The 16,723-nt window shown below is 51.7% G+C and overlaps 2 protein-coding genes across 5 annotated transcripts in view; both read left to right on the top strand.

Annotated features, from left to right (window-relative positions):
- Positions 1-5,956, top strand: part of Bsn (bassoon presynaptic cytomatrix protein) — an 88,254-nt gene extending 82,298 nt beyond the window's left edge. For all 3 annotated transcript variants that reach the window (XM_005347890.2, XM_013346521.2, XM_005347889.2), the window contains one exon: positions 2,032-5,956. The gene's annotated coding sequence lies outside the window, so the exon portion shown is untranslated. The remainder of the gene's footprint in view (positions 1-2,031) is intronic.
- Positions 5,957-7,633: 1,677 nt separating this feature from the next.
- Positions 7,634-16,660, top strand: Apeh (acylaminoacyl-peptide hydrolase). Of its 2 annotated transcripts, none has more exons than XM_013346620.1 (22): positions 7,634-7,665; positions 7,741-7,873; positions 8,343-8,469; positions 9,005-9,098; positions 9,184-9,259; positions 9,349-9,512; positions 9,673-9,810; positions 9,907-9,998; positions 10,075-10,115; positions 10,201-10,322; positions 10,815-10,875; positions 11,876-11,970; positions 12,543-12,594; positions 13,796-13,884; positions 14,222-14,360; positions 14,813-14,896; positions 14,975-15,055; positions 15,547-15,635; positions 15,729-15,919; positions 16,009-16,111; positions 16,199-16,305; positions 16,390-16,660. In XM_013346620.1, exons 1-22 carry the CDS (start codon positions 7,654-7,656, stop codon positions 16,493-16,495), a joined length of 2,196 nt encoding a protein of 731 aa, XP_013202074.1. In that variant the 5' UTR covers positions 7,634-7,653; the 3' UTR covers positions 16,496-16,660. The 2 variants fall into 2 exon arrangements, with proteins under 2 accessions (XP_013202074.1, XP_005347944.1); XM_005347887.2 differs by having other exon boundaries at positions 11,873-11,970.
- Positions 16,661-16,723: the final 63 nt, after the last annotated feature.

Below are 16,723 nucleotides of genomic sequence, written 5' to 3'. Positions count from 1 at the left end.
TTAAGACTGTGGAGGTATGTGGGTAGCCATGGTGGGGCCCACAGCCAGTAAGCAACTCATTTTAAGGGAGCCTTGGACAGTAAGTGCTGGTGATAGAGAAGAAATCCCAAGGACTGCCGTCTTTTCAGGAGTCTCGAGGCACTGAAAAGGTCCAATCTCTTATTTATTTATTCAACAAATGCTTGTCAAGCCTCAAGTATGTGCCAAACCCTATTTCAGATGTTGGAAACATAGGAATCAAAACCAAGTTTCTGTTCTTTCAAGTCAGTGGTCCATTAATGGAAACAAAGAATAAGTACATTTCAAAATAAAAATTTAGCCATGTATGGTAACATACATACACCTTTGGTCCAGCACTTGGAGGCAGAAGCAAATAGTCTCTGAATTTGAGGCTAGCCTGGTCCACAGAGCAAGCTTCAGACCAGTCAAGGCTACATAATGAAATCTCACTAAAAAATAATAAGTAAGTAAATAAAATAAATAAAAGTCAACTTGAAAGGGACTTCGGCAGGTGGCAAGCATTGCAAAGTGGGGTTTCTGGAGCGGTAAGAGTTACCCTAAAGAAAGCAGTCAGGGCTGAAGGCATGTGGAGGCACAGTGCCAGCAAAGGCTCTGGTACTGAGTGGAGCTGCCAGGCTTCAGGGACAGGCAAAGATAAGCACTACTAAATCATAGCAGAGGGGCACAGTGGCTGGAGCCTTTGGGTGGGTACGGCAGGCCAGTGTAAGGAGCTTGGGGTCTGCTCTAGGGTGGTGCACACCCTGCCATTTTCTCTCTCAGCTCAACGTTTTCTTGGCATTCCCTGGAACAAATATAAACTCCCAAGTGCTATTCAGGGCACAGGGAGGGACAGCCCATAGCTCAGGGCAGGGCCAGCCTAGGTTTGGGGCCTGAGAACTGCTAGAAGGAAAGGTGGCACGGGTGTACTTTGCTCCATGCCCAGCCACAGCGTGGGCAGGCCATCGAGACCACGGCTTCCTAGTTAAGATCTCCCTCTGGGTCCAGCACTGGGCCAACAATTGGGCTAAGTGGTCAGAGCTGTTGTGTCCATCTCCTGGTGTTTTTATGCCAATTTCAGAGATGAGCTAGAGATGCTTATCCTGTGAAACAAAACCTCATCTCTCCCACTCTTCCTGTTTGTTTTTGAGACAGGATTTCATTTGTAGGACCAACTGGTCCGTAACTCAATATGTGTAGTATGTATCAATAAGCTGATCATGAGCTTTTCCTGCTTGTGATTTTCCTGCCTGTGTTGCTTAAAGCTAGGATTATGAATGTGTACTATCATACCTGGCTTCCCACACTTTCTTTGTGTTGTTTGTTTTTGGTTTTTCGAGACAGGGTTTCTCTGTGGCTTTGGAGCCTGTCCTAGAACTTGCTCTGTAGACCAGGCTGGCCTCAGACTCACAGAGATCTGCCTGCCTCTGCCTCCCGAGTGCTGGAATTAAAGGCGTGTGCCACCACCGCCCAGAGCTTCCTTTACTGTTAGGCAAAACAAAAAGGAAGTCTTCTTACAAAATAAATGCTGAGGGTCATCAAGAGGACTCAGTGGCCAAAGCCTGACAACCTGCATTTGGATACTACATGGTAGAAGGTAGAAGAGATCCACCTCCTGCAAGATCTTCTCTAACCTCCATATACATGTGTGTGCACACACACATTTGAAAAAAGAAATATCAAGTAGTGGCACATGCCTGTGAGCCCCGGTACCCATAGGCTGAGGTTGGAGGGTCACTCTAGTGCCATTTTGGACAATATAGTAAGATCCTGTTATCTCAAACAGGAGAGAGAGAAGGGAGGTCTTGTCCTGGAGATCTGATTCTTCCTTATTCGAATCATTCTTTCCATAACCTTTAACTTGCACAAACACTAACTTTTACCTGCCTCGATGGATAGAATCGTCTAGGTGAAGAAGACCCCGGCCATTATACATGCAGTGTCTGAGAGCAATATGAGGAGGGTGGGAAACTGCCCAGGGTTCTTGGGGGAAAAAATCTTTCTTTCTTCCCTCCCTCTCTCCTCTTTTCAAAGCATCTACAATCTGGCAAACCCTTGGCCCAAAGATTCACACCATGTGGCCACAGCAGGCAGGCCTCATCAGAGCGCAGGACGTTTCCTAACAGCAGCTACCTAGGTGAAGCTTCTGCTGGAGCAGTGGGACCATTGGCTTGGGGGACCTTTCATTGTCCTTCCAGAGACCCTGCCTTCCTCAGGCCAGCCGTCCTTGGGAGAGAGGAGCCCGCACCAGAATATTGTTGCTGCTTGGCTGTCTGCTGCTCTTCCCACAGCCTCCTGCGGCCTGGCCAGCCAGGCTTCAAATGCGTTATACACAGAGTTTGGGTGCACACTGCCCTCCCTCTAAGATGCCAGAAGTTTTTCCACAGCCTTGGAGAGGGGCTTTGAGGGCTGGGGGCCCTAGGCTCCGTTTCCTTCACATTCCAGCTGGCCCGGACCCCTCTGTGGCCATATGGCCTTGCCCCCTTCACCCTGCCCACCTGGGTGACATTGGAGCAGACCTCCACATGGCCAGCATGGGTTTGGGAGAACTTTATAAACATTAGGACCTAACACTGTCTCATCGCTGACGTAAGAGGCCATAGCACCGAAAAGCAGCGTGGGCACCGGCTGAGGCTTCTCCCAGCCCGTGGATGGCAGCATACCAGGCATGCCTGCCATCATCCTAAAGCCATCCCCCAGCCATTGTGAGCACCCAGCAGCACCACCATTGTCTCGACCAGCCGGCTCTTCGTCTGTACACCTGGGGATTTCTTTTGATTTCAAGAACAGCCTTAATCATTCCAGTTTGATTTACATGTATACCTCATGAACATTTTTTTGTTTTGTTTTGTTTTCTCTTCCCTTCTTTTCTTTGCTTTTAGCCCTTTGTCTGTCTCCTCCATCACCTTGTGACTGATGGTTTGGTTTCCTCTCTGCTCTCTGCCCCTGCTCAGCACAGGGAGAAATGTTGATTTAGAAGCAATAGCAGGCAGCAGGCCACCAAGAGCACAAACCCAGGGCGAGGTCTAGGGAGGCCCCTCAGCCCGCCTGTTTACTGTGCAATTCCAGACCTTCTTAAGCCATCAGCAGTGGGTGTGCTCAGACCAGAGGAGCCAGGACTTATGCACCGGCCAAGGGAAAGGCTCGGAGCCCTGTGGGTGAGGGGAGTGTGATTCTATCCATTCACCTGGTGGACTGGGCTGCATGCCTCCTCAAAGCCCTTCCCTTGGAGGCCTCCCTTCATCTCGGGCACAGCCACAAGTCTCATCTCTAATGTTCTATGCAATGAAATATAAACCCTCAAAGACAACTGTTAATATTTAATAAATTCCATGTTACATATAAGGAGTTAATTGCAAACATGCAGTTGAGAAACTGGATAGATCTGCTCATATCACTACCCCAACCAATCCTTGTTCCTACTTTCTGTGTAGTGTGAGTGAGTATGTGTGAGACAGAGAACGTAAGAGCATGCGTGTGTGCGTGTGTGTGTGTGCATATGTGTGTGTGTGTGTGTGTATGTGTAAATTCTAAGTCTGTGGCATGTTTGACCTGTGGCAGGACTCACTGCTGCCGGGTGGGTCAGCGCCTGTCTCGCAGTGGAGCATGCAACTCGCAGCCTCTTTGCACGATTTCATTCATTTTAAATGCTCGACCCTCTTGCCTGGAGTTCTTTTTGCCTCCAACCCTCTCCTTTAGGAGCATTTCTCCCTACCTTCTGCACAAGCTAGTAAAGACCTGCCAGAACTACTTGAGTATGCCAAGCCATGGAGCAGGCAGTGAGGCCCCCATACATCTAGCCGTTTTTATCTGTCCACGATAGCAGATAAAAAAGAAACCTGAGAACAGTGATCAGAGCCTGCAGTGGATGTATGCGTACGGACGTTCTGTGGGTTTGCTGTAGGATTTCTACTTGCTTATCATTTTTCCCTCCTGCCCCAGGCCTGAGCCTAAAGAATATGGTTACTGCTTTGCAGTGGGGCACTTCCCAAGGGCAAGGCTGGGCCACATCTGTGGAGAGGCAGAACTTGAGAGCAGAGCCTGGGTGTGTGCCCTAGGATCCCTAGATCTTTACTAACCCTGCTCTTTGCCTCCCCTTCGTGATGAGGAGTCTCAAAGGACCATGACCCAAGAGATCTGGACTGGAGCCAGGGTCATAGGGTTCCCAGGAAGAGCTGGCTGTGGGCTCTTTGGTGGAAAATATCCAGAGTAACTAACTACTCACATAACAGCTTCCGGCTGAGCTCAGAACGCTTCTCAGAAGCAAAACTTACTGAAGGGCACATGTGGTCCTCTCCACATCTGTCTCCAGGACTTGCCTGCCCTCTCCTCTGAGGCATAAGTATTCCACTGTTGTCAGCATCTCTGATCCACAAGTAGGGCAGACCTCCTGCCTGACCCACTGAGGTTCGACCTTCCTCCACAGTGCTCTGGTTTGTACCATGCATTTCTCAGGGGTCTACATTTCTCATGATTTTTTTTTAACAAGTCCTACAAATTCTTTAGACTGAAATCCTGTCCCACCTGTGGCAGCTGTGCATGGGACAGTCGAAGCTATGTCCAACTTAAGACCCTGAGTTCCAGGGATTTGGCTTTCTTCATGCTATCAGACATCTCGGAGATCAGACCTAGGCTGTACGGGGCCATCTGAGCAAGGGCTGAAGGCCATCATTGAGGCCCAGGACTGTATGGGATGTGTCCATTGTTTAGATACTTGGGATCGTGGCAGTAACCCTTTCCACTCATAGTCAAGGGACTGGACTTGGAGCTGAGAGCAGGCAGGATGTCCACAGGTCAACCTCTGGCAGGCCCACTAAGCTCTAAATATTAACTTTTCAGCAAATTTCTTTTCTGGCCAGACTCTGAGTTTGACATTTCTGATATCTGCCACTACATCCCTGGCTGTCCCCACAGGACAGAAACTTGCCCCTTTGTGAAGGTGGCTGCCATAGTCTTCTAGGTCAATATCCTGGTCCTTCTGCTGACTGGGGCTATGACACCCTGAGGCTTGGGGACCAGCGTTAGCTGCTGTAGGACACAGAACACATCGGGTGCGTCTCCAAATGGCTAAGAAGTCTCTGGGTAGAGTCCAGACCGTCTCTATTTCCCACTCTCAGAGTCATAAGCAAGGGAACCCTCTTCTGCCTACCCAAGGCCTCAACACACTCCCTTCATAGTGATAGCCCTCCTACTGTTACCTTCCTATTCCTTGGGTAGGACGACAAATGGTCTCAGGGCCCACAATGAGAGACCAGCAAGGGCAGCAATTCTGGCCTGTATTCTGGAGCCTTTGGGGAGTTTTTCAGGCAGGTCCTTTGCCTTGATGGTACAGTCCTGCCCTATTAGCCCTTCTCCACCCAATCTGTAAATATTTGTCATCGTGGACTCCAACAGGGTCGGAGGGACAGATCTAATCAACTGCAACTCCTTGGAGATGCCATCTCTGTCTCCCTGGGTGCCAGTACCTTGCTACCATATGCACCAGGTGGCACCGGAGAGCCATAGAAGTCGTGAGATACTGTGTGTGTAAGCACGTGTACATGAATGTATGTGTGTGTATGTGTGTGTGTGTGTGCGTGTGTGCGTGTGTGCACGAGACTCATTCAATCTCTGGGGTCAAATGAGCTCCTCTCCAAGTGTGGAACCCTGGAGAGTAGTGGCCATCTACATTTTCCCTGTGGCTTCCCTGTCTTGTTTTTGCTTTTCCTTCCCTCTCCTTCCTTCTCTCCCTCTTTATCTGAGGGGAGGAGTGCTGTACAAAGTCAAACCAACAAGTTTACAGCTGTAAGTGCAATGACTCGAGTCCTCCACATGACCTTGTGAATTGTGTGCCGTCCTCCTGTGCTCTGTGAGAACTCGTGGTACTTCAGTGTCCCTCCCCTGTATTGTGACAAGGTATTTCTGTGGTATCAAAATAAAAGGACTTGATATAAACAACCTCCAGACTGCCTTTGGGATGATTTCTAAACTTAGCCAAACAAGCAAATACCCAAATTTGTAAGATATTCTCCATGGTTAAAGAAAAAAGTGGAAAAGAGCACAATTTCAGAAGTGTTGATACAACTGGGACTGAGAACACACCAAGTCATTTAAAAATGACCCTACCCTGGGCTGGAGAGATGGCTCAGTGGTTAAGAGCACTGCCTGCTCTTCCAAAGGTCCTGAGTTCAATTCCCAGCAACCACATGGTGGCTCACAACCATCTGTAATGAAGTATGGTGCCCTCTTCTGGCCTGCAGGCATACATGCAGACAAAATATTGTATACATAATAAAATAAAAATAATAAAAATAAATTAAATTTAAAAAAAAATGACCCTACCCGAAGGTGCAAAGGTCAGTTCAAAGCCAATGCAATGCCACCCCAAGGGGCATTTTCAGGATCCCGAGTCTCAGGAGCTAGATATACAAGTGCTGCCCCCTGGTGTTTCCAAGCAAACTTTACATCTGCCTGCCTTTTCCAACCTCAGAATTTTTTTCACGGCTGAGACCTTAGTTCCACATAGTCAAGAATAGTTCAAGCTGAGTGTAGTGACCCACACCTTTAATCCCAGCATTTGGGAAGCAGAGGCAAGTGGATCTCTCTGAGTTCGAAGCCAGAACTATATAGAGAAACTAAGAATCACTAGAGAATAAGAAATAGATAAAAAAAAAAAATACCAATTTTGCTTTGGGTAAGAAGGAAAGCCCTCATTCAAGGGGACCCAGAGGTGATTTAAAAGACCAGACCGGTCCAAGCTGTGTGGAGGAGGGGAGATACCTACAGTTGCCGAACCCTCTGTTGTCACCTAAGTCAACCTAGTCCTGTGTCGCGAGCAGGAGACTGCCTGCCTAGGCTCGCTGCTCTGACGTGTAGCCTGACCCCACCAGGACCTTTTGTGCTAGGCTGAGACCCAGCGTGCTCACGATTCGCAGCAATGAGTTACTGAGAAGGGCGGGTTAAGGCTGTGAAAACAGATAACTTTCTGGCAAGTCTGGTCATCGATAAGCCGGGACAGCACTCTCTCTTGAGAGTTCAGCATTGCCCTTCTCTGTCTGTGCCCCAGGGCTTCGCCCGGGAACTTTCCTTATTTTTCTGGTAACCGCCTGGACTACAGTAGATGGGGCGAGAACTCATAATCAGCCCCAGAGCTAAAGGAAGTCCGTGCCGGTACCCCGCCCGCAACGCCACAGGTTCCTTGGACCCGCTAGTCTCAGTGTTCTGTTCCCACCCTTCCCCTCCTCATCCTTAAGGCCTCATTGGCGTTCCTCTAAGGCCCCGCCCTTCGAATGCTCAGGGCTTGCTCTCAGACTTGGCAGCCTTCTGCTCTCAACCGGTCTTCCTCCGCCCCTCCCAGACCTCGCCTATCTCCGGACACCGGCTCTTGCATTCCGCTGCCACACGTCCGCTCTCACTTCTCGGGTACCCACAGCTTCCCTTCTCTAAAAAGACCAGGACTCCATTCACAGATTCCGCCTCCCACTTACCTAGTCTATTTTCACTACTTTACCGCCCCTCCCCTCGGGGCGGCTCCTTCACAGGCCCCGCCCTCCCGCCGAGTGGCCCTGCCTGTCCCAGGTCGCCTTCGGGTATAGCGGAAACGGGGGGGGGGGACGCCCTAGGCCCCGCCCCCTAAGCCTCACTTCCGGGCCTTAGCTGCTACTGAAAGGAAGGGCTATGGAGCGTCAGGTGAGGGCTCGACCCGCGGCCCCCGTGGCCTCCGTAGCCCGGGCCGAGCCTGACCCTGGTGTGTCCCCTGCGCAGGTGCTGCTGAGTGAGCCCCAGGAGGCGGCAGCGCTGTACCGGGGCCTTAGCCGCCAGCCTACGCTGAGCGCCGCCTGCCTGGGCCCGGAGGTCACCACGCAGTATGGGGGCCTCTATCGGACGGTGCACACTGGTGTGTAGACCGAGGGAACTGGGTGGAGATGGGCAGTGCACCCAGATGGCGAGGTGGGAAATGTGGAGGGCTCGCTGCTTGACGGCACACACTAGTACGGGGAGGAACCCGGGCCGCTTTCCTGCACACAGGTGTTTTGGGGACTGTACTGGCCTTACTGGTTAGTCACGCCCGTGAATGAGTTGAAGGTGTAGGAGTCAAATTCAGACTTGGGTGCCAGTGTGGCCCTCACAGGGCTCTCCGGCCCGTACATGTGCTCTGCTGCCCTGGAAATTCCACGGTCGGTCTGCAGTAGGTTCTCTCCAAGTGGCTGTCCCCTCGGGCTCTGGAAGCCCGGGCTTAGGTTATGTCAAGGGAAGCGTTGCTCAGGCTTTATTCACGGTGTCTGGATGGCAAGGTAGGCCTTGATTGGTGGGCAGTGACCCAAATTGGCCCAGACAAGTTGAACACCCTCATGCCTCCCTTGCAGAATGGACTCAGAGGGACTTGGAACGAATGGAGACCATCCGATTCTGCCGCCAGTACCTAGTGTTCCATGATGGAGACTCGGTGGTGTTTGCCGGGCCTGCAGGCAACAGTGTGGAGACCCGGGGGGAGTAAGTGTGAGAGGAGGTTTGCAGACACGAGCACAGCCACCTACCATGCCAGCCTTTCATAAATGCCCGCCATGTGTTCTTAGGGCATAGAGCTCTTTACCTATCCCCTGCAGGGACAACTTTGGGGAGCTTGATGGGAGCAAAGAACCAGGTGTCTGCTCCTTGAGAGCTTGTTTGGTCCCTGGAGATAGGACCTGCTAAATACTAGAAACTCCTTCTAGACCAGGTTCTAGGTCCCTGGGAATCTGGAGAGAGTCAAGTCCCCTAAGGAAGAGAGAAACGAGGTCTGCTAGCTTGAGGCTGGAAGTGCTTCGTGGGCTGGTATGGGCTGGGGTCTCAGACTACCTAGGAGGTAGCTGGGAGATAGATCGTCTCCTGTGCTGCTGCCACCTCTGATCTTGCAACACCAGACCAATGACGGTTTATAAAGAAAGGAAGGAGAGAGTCTCACCTAAGAGGTTGTGACCAGGAAAGGGGAAGCACAGGGCTATTTGGGGGGTTTGGTGTAATCCTGACCTGCAACCCCGATACTCAGGCTGCTGAGCAGAGAGTCTCCTTCGGGCTCCATGAAAGCTGTGCTGCGCAAGGCTGGGGGCACAGCCCCAGGGGAGGAAAAACAGTTCCTGGAGGTGAGTCCGCAATGGATGAGGTGGCAGGCGTAGGTCCCTTAGCCCCACAACTAAGGCAGCCAGCCTGATGCCCAGGTGTCCTCAGGTCTGGGAGAAGAACCGGAAACTCAAGAGCTTCAACCTGTCAGCCCTGGAGAAACATGGGCCTGTTTATGAGGATGGTGAGGCCCCCGGCTGGTAAGCAGGCAGGGTGGGAAGATGGGGCAACCATAGCTTTGGGTTCCCCCTAATCGTCCCTCCCTGCATCCAGACTGCTTTGGCTGCCTTTCCTGGTCATACTCAGAGACACACTTGTTGTATGTGGCGGAGAAGAAGCGCCCCAAGGCTGAGTCCTTCTTTCAAACCAAAGCCTTGGACGCCAGTGCCAGCGATGATGAGATGGCCAGGCCGAAGAAGCCAGACCAGGCCATCAAGGTGCTTGTGATGTGGCCAGGTTGTGAAGGCCCTGCCCAGCTGCCCTACAACTCCGTATACTCCCCGCACTGCACCTTGTGGACCTGGGGAGGCTCTAGCTTTTAGGAGGCAGGGCAGGGTTCTGTAGACGCTCTGAGCATCGAGTGTCCTCTCTTCTCAGGGGGATCAGTTTGTGTTTTACGAAGATTGGGGAGAAACCATGGTTTCCAAAAGCATTCCTGTGCTCTGCGTGCTGGACATTGAGAGTGGCAACATCTCAGTGCTCGAGGGCGTCCCTGAACATGTATCCCCTGGACAGGTCAGCAGCAGGTTGACCTGTGCCCCTCCTGTAGTTGGGATGCCCTGCTCGAGCAAGTACCCCTTGCTTATACCTCCCTTGTGGTCTTGTTTACAGGCTTTCTGGGCCCCTGGAGACACAGGTGTGGTATTTGTGGGCTGGTGGCATGAGCCCTTCCGGCTAGGTATCCGCTTCTGCACCAATCGCAGGTGAGGAAGTGGGACAGGGCAGAGGGTCCTACAGTCCATCCGACCACGGAGCTGAGTGTCTTTCTGACCATTCCAGATCAGCCTTGTACTATGTGGACCTGAGTGGGGGAAAGTGTGGTGAGTGACTGGTACCCACATGTGCTTTGCTGACATGTGTTAGCCTTTCCCATCTGTGTGATGCTCATATTTCTGTGTGGCCTAGAACTGCTATCGGATGATTCACTGGCTGTTTGTTCTCCGCGGCTGAGCCCAGACCAGTGTCGCATCGTCTACCTGCAGTATCCGTCTCTACTTCCTCATCACCAGTGTGGTCAGCTCTGCCTGGTGAGCTGGAGGTGGATGGCGGTAGAAGGGTGGTTAGCTTCTTGCTGGGGGATGAGAGGCAAGGGGCCAGCATTATCTCCCCTTCAGGGTCCTCTCCTGGCCTCACTGTATTAGTGGCCTGACTTTTCAAGGAGGACCAGAGGCTTGAGTACTCTGAGGGCTCACCACCTCAAGAGCATCCTCCAAGTACAGAGATGCCTGTCTGTTAATTCCCATCCATAAGTACCAGGCTCTCTAAGGAACTAGGATATAGTGGGGGGTTACACAGTCCCAGCCCCTGCCCAAGAAGAGCCTTGGATGTCTGCTGGAAGCCCAAGGGACATGCCTATCTGAGATCCTTGTGGGCATCTGATCCAGGCTAACATAAAGGAGATATATCAGCTCCCACCACTCCCCAAGGGTATCCAAAGTTGCATTTGAAAGGGATATACATAGTGTTCTGTGCCCTGAGATCCCTGCTCTGGTGAGTTTGACCATTGTGTTCTCTTGCAGTATGACTGGTACACCAAGGTCACTTCAGTGGTGGTGGACATTGTACCTCGGCAGCTGGGAGGTGAGGGGTGCCTGGCAGGGGAAATCAGTAAAGCGTATAGTTCTGCTGTCTGTTGTTCTTCCTCCTTGCTAGTCCAGCCATGTGCCCAGCCCCCACTATGGGTAATAGAAAGTTGAAGACCGAAACTGAGATCCTAGCAGCCCGAGCTGGCTTGGGATGAGTCTCAGAAAGAGCACTACATTGAAGTGTTATGCCTGAGAAGCGCTGGGCCTGAGGGTTTTCTGATACTCTGTATTCCACCCTGGTAGCCTTTGTCCAGGCTCAGTCAGCTGCTCCTCTGGAAGGGTGGCTCCTGGCTAAGAGACAGAACATCAGGTGTTTGCAGCTCTGCTTGCAACCCTAGGTCATCTCAAGGATATGGGGTGAAAGTTTTGTTTTCTCAAGCTACCCAGAAAGTTCCAAGAATGTAGTGGGCAGGTCCAGTGGACAAAGTTGCAGGGATACAGCGGAAATATAGCCCTGTAGTAAAGCACGCGGCTAGCGTGGGCAAAGCCCCGTATTTCATCCTTAGCACACACACACGTCTTCTTTGGTTTGCAAGGAGACAGTAATGGGGACCTAGTCTGAATCTCAGCTCTACCCATTAGCTGTTTATCCTTGGATAGTGCTCTGGCCTCCATGGGCTTCTGTGTCTTCGTTTGTGGAAAGAGTGGTTATCTCCACCTCTGAACAAGATTATAGTGAAGGGCGGGGCTATTGAGATCCTGTGCCAGCTGCTGTACCCAGCACTAGTGGACAAACACGTGTTACCAGAGCCCCAAAGGGAACAGCATCCATGTTTGCCTCAGAGGCGTGTCAGCTCTGCCTCCTCAGGTCCTCAGAAGTCTTTCCCCCTTCCCCTTCCACCTCCTACTCACTAAACTCTCATTGTAAGGGTACCCTCATGTATGGGACTATCATTCTACCACAAATTTCAGGGGTTCTGGGTAAATTCCCCTTGACCCCACCCCCCAAACCTCCACTCTCTGATGCAGCCCAAGCCCCTCTGTCTTTGCAGAAGACTTCTCTGGGGTCTACTGCAGTCTTCTGCCTTTGGGATGCTGGTCAGCCGACAGCCGGAGAGTGGTCTTTGACTCAGCACAGCGCAGCCGGCAGGTGAGAGCCCCTGATTATGTTGAGAGGTAAGATCAGCATTTGCCCTATGATTGTTGGCCAAGGAGTCCAGGACCTGGGGCAGTGTGAGTATCTGCGCCTACAGGAATGCCTAGTCCCAGTCATAATTACTGGCCCCTTCAAGCCTTTTTAGCCTCCTGCTGGGCTTGCTTTTCCTTGAGGGGACCAGATGTCATGGTGCCCCACGGCAGTGCCCTAGGCCTGTTTTCCGGTGGAAAACCTGGGGCTGTCTCTGAGATAGGTCCCTCAACACTGTAAGGCCAGGTGTTGGAGGATAAGTGAAGGTGCCCATAGTGTACCACGGTCTTTTAGATGTGATGTCATTTGTTCTCACATCTTCAAGTAAGGCTCCATGGTGTTCCTGCACCTTGCCTGGGAATAGCCCGTAAATTATGAAGGAACTGAGATTTGAATCTCGATCCATGCTACTCCCTGATGCACAGAGTAGCCTCCACCATAGGCCAAAGTGTCCCTAAGACAGTAGAAAGAAAATAGGGATAGGACCCATAGGGCTGTTGAATGTGGTGCCATATGTGGTCTCCCCTCTGTTTAAGGACCTGTTTGCTGTGGACACCCAGACTGGCAGTGTTACCTCCCTGACAGCTGGTGAGCAGACTTCTGCAGTGGGGTGATGGCAGGGCGGTGGAGGGGTTAGGAGTGGGGGCGGCGGTGGCACTCTCCGTCATTCTTAGCACTGCCCACAGCCTTTAGGATCTAAGTGGTACACTGCCACCTTTGCTCCACTTGCCTTCCTGGGCCCTGCTCCATAGCCCTCCCTACCCGAAAGTCTGCACACTTTCCTTGCCAACTGTCAGTCATCCACCTCCTTCCCAAACCTTGGAGAAACCTTTGTTGATTTAGTTGGATTCTCCACCTGTTCTGTCTCTACATACTCCCCCAGAAAGGTGCTGTCTCAGAGACACCATAACCATGACAACTTTTTTTTTTTTGAGGCAGGGTTTCTCTGTGTAACAATCTTAGCTGTCCTGGAATTTAGTTTGTAGGCTAGGCTGTCTTTGAACTCACAGAAATCCACCTGCATCTGCCTCCCAAGTGCTGGGATTAAAGGCGTGCACCACCACTACCCGGTACCATGGCAACTCTTAAATAAGGAAAATATTTAATTGGAGCTTGCTGGCTTATAGTTCAGAGGTTTAGTCCATTATTGTCGTAGTGGGAAACAAGGCAGCGCTCAGGCAGACATGGTGCTGGAGAATGAGCCCAGAGTTCTGCCTCTAGATCCGCAGGCAGCAGGAGGAGAGAGACACTGGGCCTGGCTTGAGCTTCTGAAACCTCAAAGCCCACCCCCAGTGACACACTTCCTCCAACTAGGCCACAGATACCTCCAACAAGACCACACCTCTTAATAGTGCCACTCCTTGTGAACCTATGGGGCCATTTTTATTCAAACCACCATGGATGTCAAAGTTCTGTTCTATTTCTCTGTCTCTGGGTTGGCACATAGCTCACTGCTAAGGCCTTTGTCTAGCACACAGAGGTTCTGTTGTACATAAGTAAATAAGTGAGCGGATAAACCTTAGACTCCTATCTGGCCCCCTTCCCCTACCCTGCTTTGGGCTAGGCTGCCATCCTTTCTACACTGCAGCCATTGGGGTGGGTAGAGTACTTTGGTAGTTTTCTGTGTCCCTAGGTCTGGCAGTTCCTGAGCACGGCCAGTGTCTGTCAGACGAGCAAGGGATTGAACAGGAGGCTGACCCAGGGCATGTGCAGTTAGGTGTTCAGAGGAAGTGGCCTCAGGGTTGAAGGTACAAATGTGGAGGCCCTTACTATCATCTGCTTCCTCTAGGGGGCTCCGGTGGGAGCTGGAAGCTGCTTACGATTGATCGGGACCTCATGGTGGCCCAGTTTTCCACGCCCAACCTACCCCCGAGCCTGGTGAGTATTGGTGAGTTCTAGGCTAGAAGATAGGAGTTGTGAGCTTTCAGGCCTTAGAAATGAGCCCAAAGGCTGACCATGCTGGTCAGCGTGTAGAAGGGTAGAGACTGGGATCCAACTGAGCACAGCACTCGTGAGTAGGAGCTAGGTGCTGTCATTTGTATTGTCCTGAACAAGATGACGACAGAAGAACCTAAAGCCAAGAAACATGGCAGTGGTAAGGAGTGGTTTATATGTGGGTGTAATTGGTAAACCACTCACAGAAATATGTGCTGTGCCCTTTGGAGATGCGTTCCTGAGAGCTGGCCACCTGTGACATTTTCCTTCCCTTTGGCAGAAAGTTGGGTTCCTGCCTCCTGCTGGGAAGGAACAGTCTGTGTCGTGGGTGTCCCTAGAGGAGGCTGAACCCATTCCTGACATCCACTGGGGCATCCGTGTGCTACATCCACCTCCAGACCAAGAGAATGTGCAATATGGTGAGCTGGGCCAACAGTAGATGAACACCTTCTCCAGGTCCCCAGCACATAGCATGTGGTAACCCCTCCAAGCTCACATTTCAGGGTTTCTAGGGTTTTTCCTCCAAACATTTTCTGTTCTTATGTTCATGGAGAGTAGCATCCAGAGAGCTGAGTACCTGCTGTGGTAACCACCACAGGTCCTGCCAGGGCATAGCCTCTGTGGTAAGAAAACAAAGGCCCAAAGAAAATGGACCGCACACGAGGCTTACGTGACTATGCCAGAATGCAATCTTTTCAAATGTCAGGCTCTGACTAGGCGGGAAGAGCAGAAGCCTTGGGAGTCCATGTGTCATGGTGTCAGCTACCTTGGCCTGTTTCTCTTGACCAGACTCATGCTATGGGGCCTTAGCTGGGGAGGAAGCCCTTGAGCAGTAGCACTGGTCTTGCTGATTACTGCCTTCTTCCTGCAGCTGACCTTGACTTTGAAGCAATCCTTCTGCAGCCCAGCAACCCTCCAGATAAGACCCAGGTACCCATGGTGGTCATGCCCCACGGTAGGTATCTCCTTAGGGCCCTTGCCTTCCTACCACCCCTCCTAGCTGGCCCATTCATCCTCTTTTTCCTTTCTGCAGGGGGACCCCATTCATCCTTTGTCACTGCCTGGATGTTATTCCCAGCCATGCTTTGCAAGATGGGCTTTGCAGTGCTACTGGGTAAGAAAGGAGCTCAGTCCAGTGAAGAGTAGCCTTGGGTTGTGTGTACCCCATGTCTGGGTAGTCACTCTAGTCATTAGACTTTTCTCTAGTTCTTTCTTTAGAAGCCACTACTAGGGCTGGGCATGGTGGCACATGCCTTTAACTCCAGCACTCAGGAGGCAGAGGCAGGCAGATCTCTATGAATTTGAGGCCAGCCTGGACAATGGAGTGAGTTCTAAGACAGCCAGGGCTACACAGGGAAACCCTGTCTTAAAAAAATAAAAAAGAAACCACCACTAAAAAAAAAAAAAGTTGCTGTGACCCAGCCTCTGGCTCTATAACCTGGGGATCATGAGGATTACTTGAGGCTTCCATGGAAAGGATGCTGTGAACTCTCTCATGACTACGTCCCCTTGGCAGCCTGTGATGCAGCTGGTTCTCGGGCCTGCTTCACTGATCCATGGAATGGGGTCGAGAGGGCTAAGAAAACTCTTGTCTCCTACTTTTAGTGAACTACCGCGGCTCCACTGGCTTTGGCCAAGACAGCATCCTTTCTCTCCCAGGCAATGTGGGTCACCAGGATGTGAAGGATGTCCAGGTAGCGGGGTGCTGGGCTCCTGACAGGGAGGGTGGATTCATGGCTCTGTTGCTGACAGGAAGCTAGCTGCAGTGTCCTCTGCCCACCCTTTAGTTTGCAGTGGAGCAGGTGCTCCAGGAGGAACACTTTGATGCAACCCGTGTGGCCCTTATGGGTGGTTCCCATGGTGGGTTCCTCTCCTGCCACCTGATTGGTCAGTACCCAGAGACCTACAGTGCCTGTATAGCCCGGAACCCTGTGATCAACATTGCCTCCATGATGGGCTCCACAGACATCCCTGATTGGTGAGTGGGCATAAAAGGTCTCTGCCCTTCCCTTCACCCCCAAATTCCCATGGAGATCCTGCAGTCTGCATGAGCTTGGCCTTTTATAGGTGTGTGGTGGAGACTGGCTTCCGTTATAGCAATGACTGCCTGCCAGATCTGAATGTGTGGAAGGAGATGCTGGATAAATCACCCATCAAGTACATCCCTCAGGTACCCAGGTCCCCTTCTCTGTGTACCACTCATCCTCCAGAATCCAGAGCTCAGCTCACCACAGCTCCTTGCTCCCCATACATCTAGGTAAAGACACCAGTGTTACTGATGCTGGGCCAGGAGGACCGGCGTGTACCCTTCAAGCAGGGTATGGAGTATTACCGTGCCCTCAAGGCCCGGAATGTGCCTGTTCGGTGAGTGTCAGAGGACAGTCCTGGCATTGTGCGGCAGGTAAGCAGGATGGGACCATCCATCCTCATGTGTTGCTTCTCACACAGGCTCCTGCTCTATCCCAAAAGCACCCATGCGCTATCAGAGGTGGAGGTGGAGTCAGACAGCTTCATGAATACTGTGCTTTGGCTGCACACACACTTGGGCAGCTGAAGCTCTACCGTTCTGTGGGAACTGGCCAGTTCATCTCGCACTTTGCTCTTGGTAAACTCCAGGATCTGGGAGAACAGCCAAGAGGCTTCCTGGGCTCTGGACTCTGGATGAGTGGGCAGAGGAATATGGACTCCATAGTCATAATAAATGAGGACATAGAGCCTGGTTTGTGTTGGTATTTTGTACCAAGCCATCCCAGACCTCACCCTGGGGATCAGAAACCCTTGG

The sequence above is a fragment of the Microtus ochrogaster genome, chromosome 5 (genome assembly GCF_000317375.1).
Source record: "Microtus ochrogaster isolate Prairie Vole_2 chromosome 5, MicOch1.0, whole genome shotgun sequence".
In the NCBI taxonomy this organism is placed as follows: Eukaryota; Metazoa; Chordata; class Mammalia; order Rodentia; family Cricetidae; genus Microtus; species Microtus ochrogaster.
The sequence above is the reverse complement of the archived record's forward strand: the minus strand, read 5'-3'. Positions and strand labels throughout refer to the sequence as shown.

Excerpts from the sequence above, each read along its gene's own strand:
- Apeh (XM_005347887.2), top strand. Across the intron at positions 14,361-14,812 it reads CCAAGAGAATGTGCAATATG|CTGACCTTGACTTTGAAGCA; the intron begins GTGAGCTGGGCC and ends TTCTTCCTGCAG. Across the intron at positions 15,920-16,008 it reads TCCACAGACATCCCTGATTG|GTGTGTGGTGGAGACTGGCT; the intron begins GTGAGTGGGCAT and ends GGCCTTTTATAG.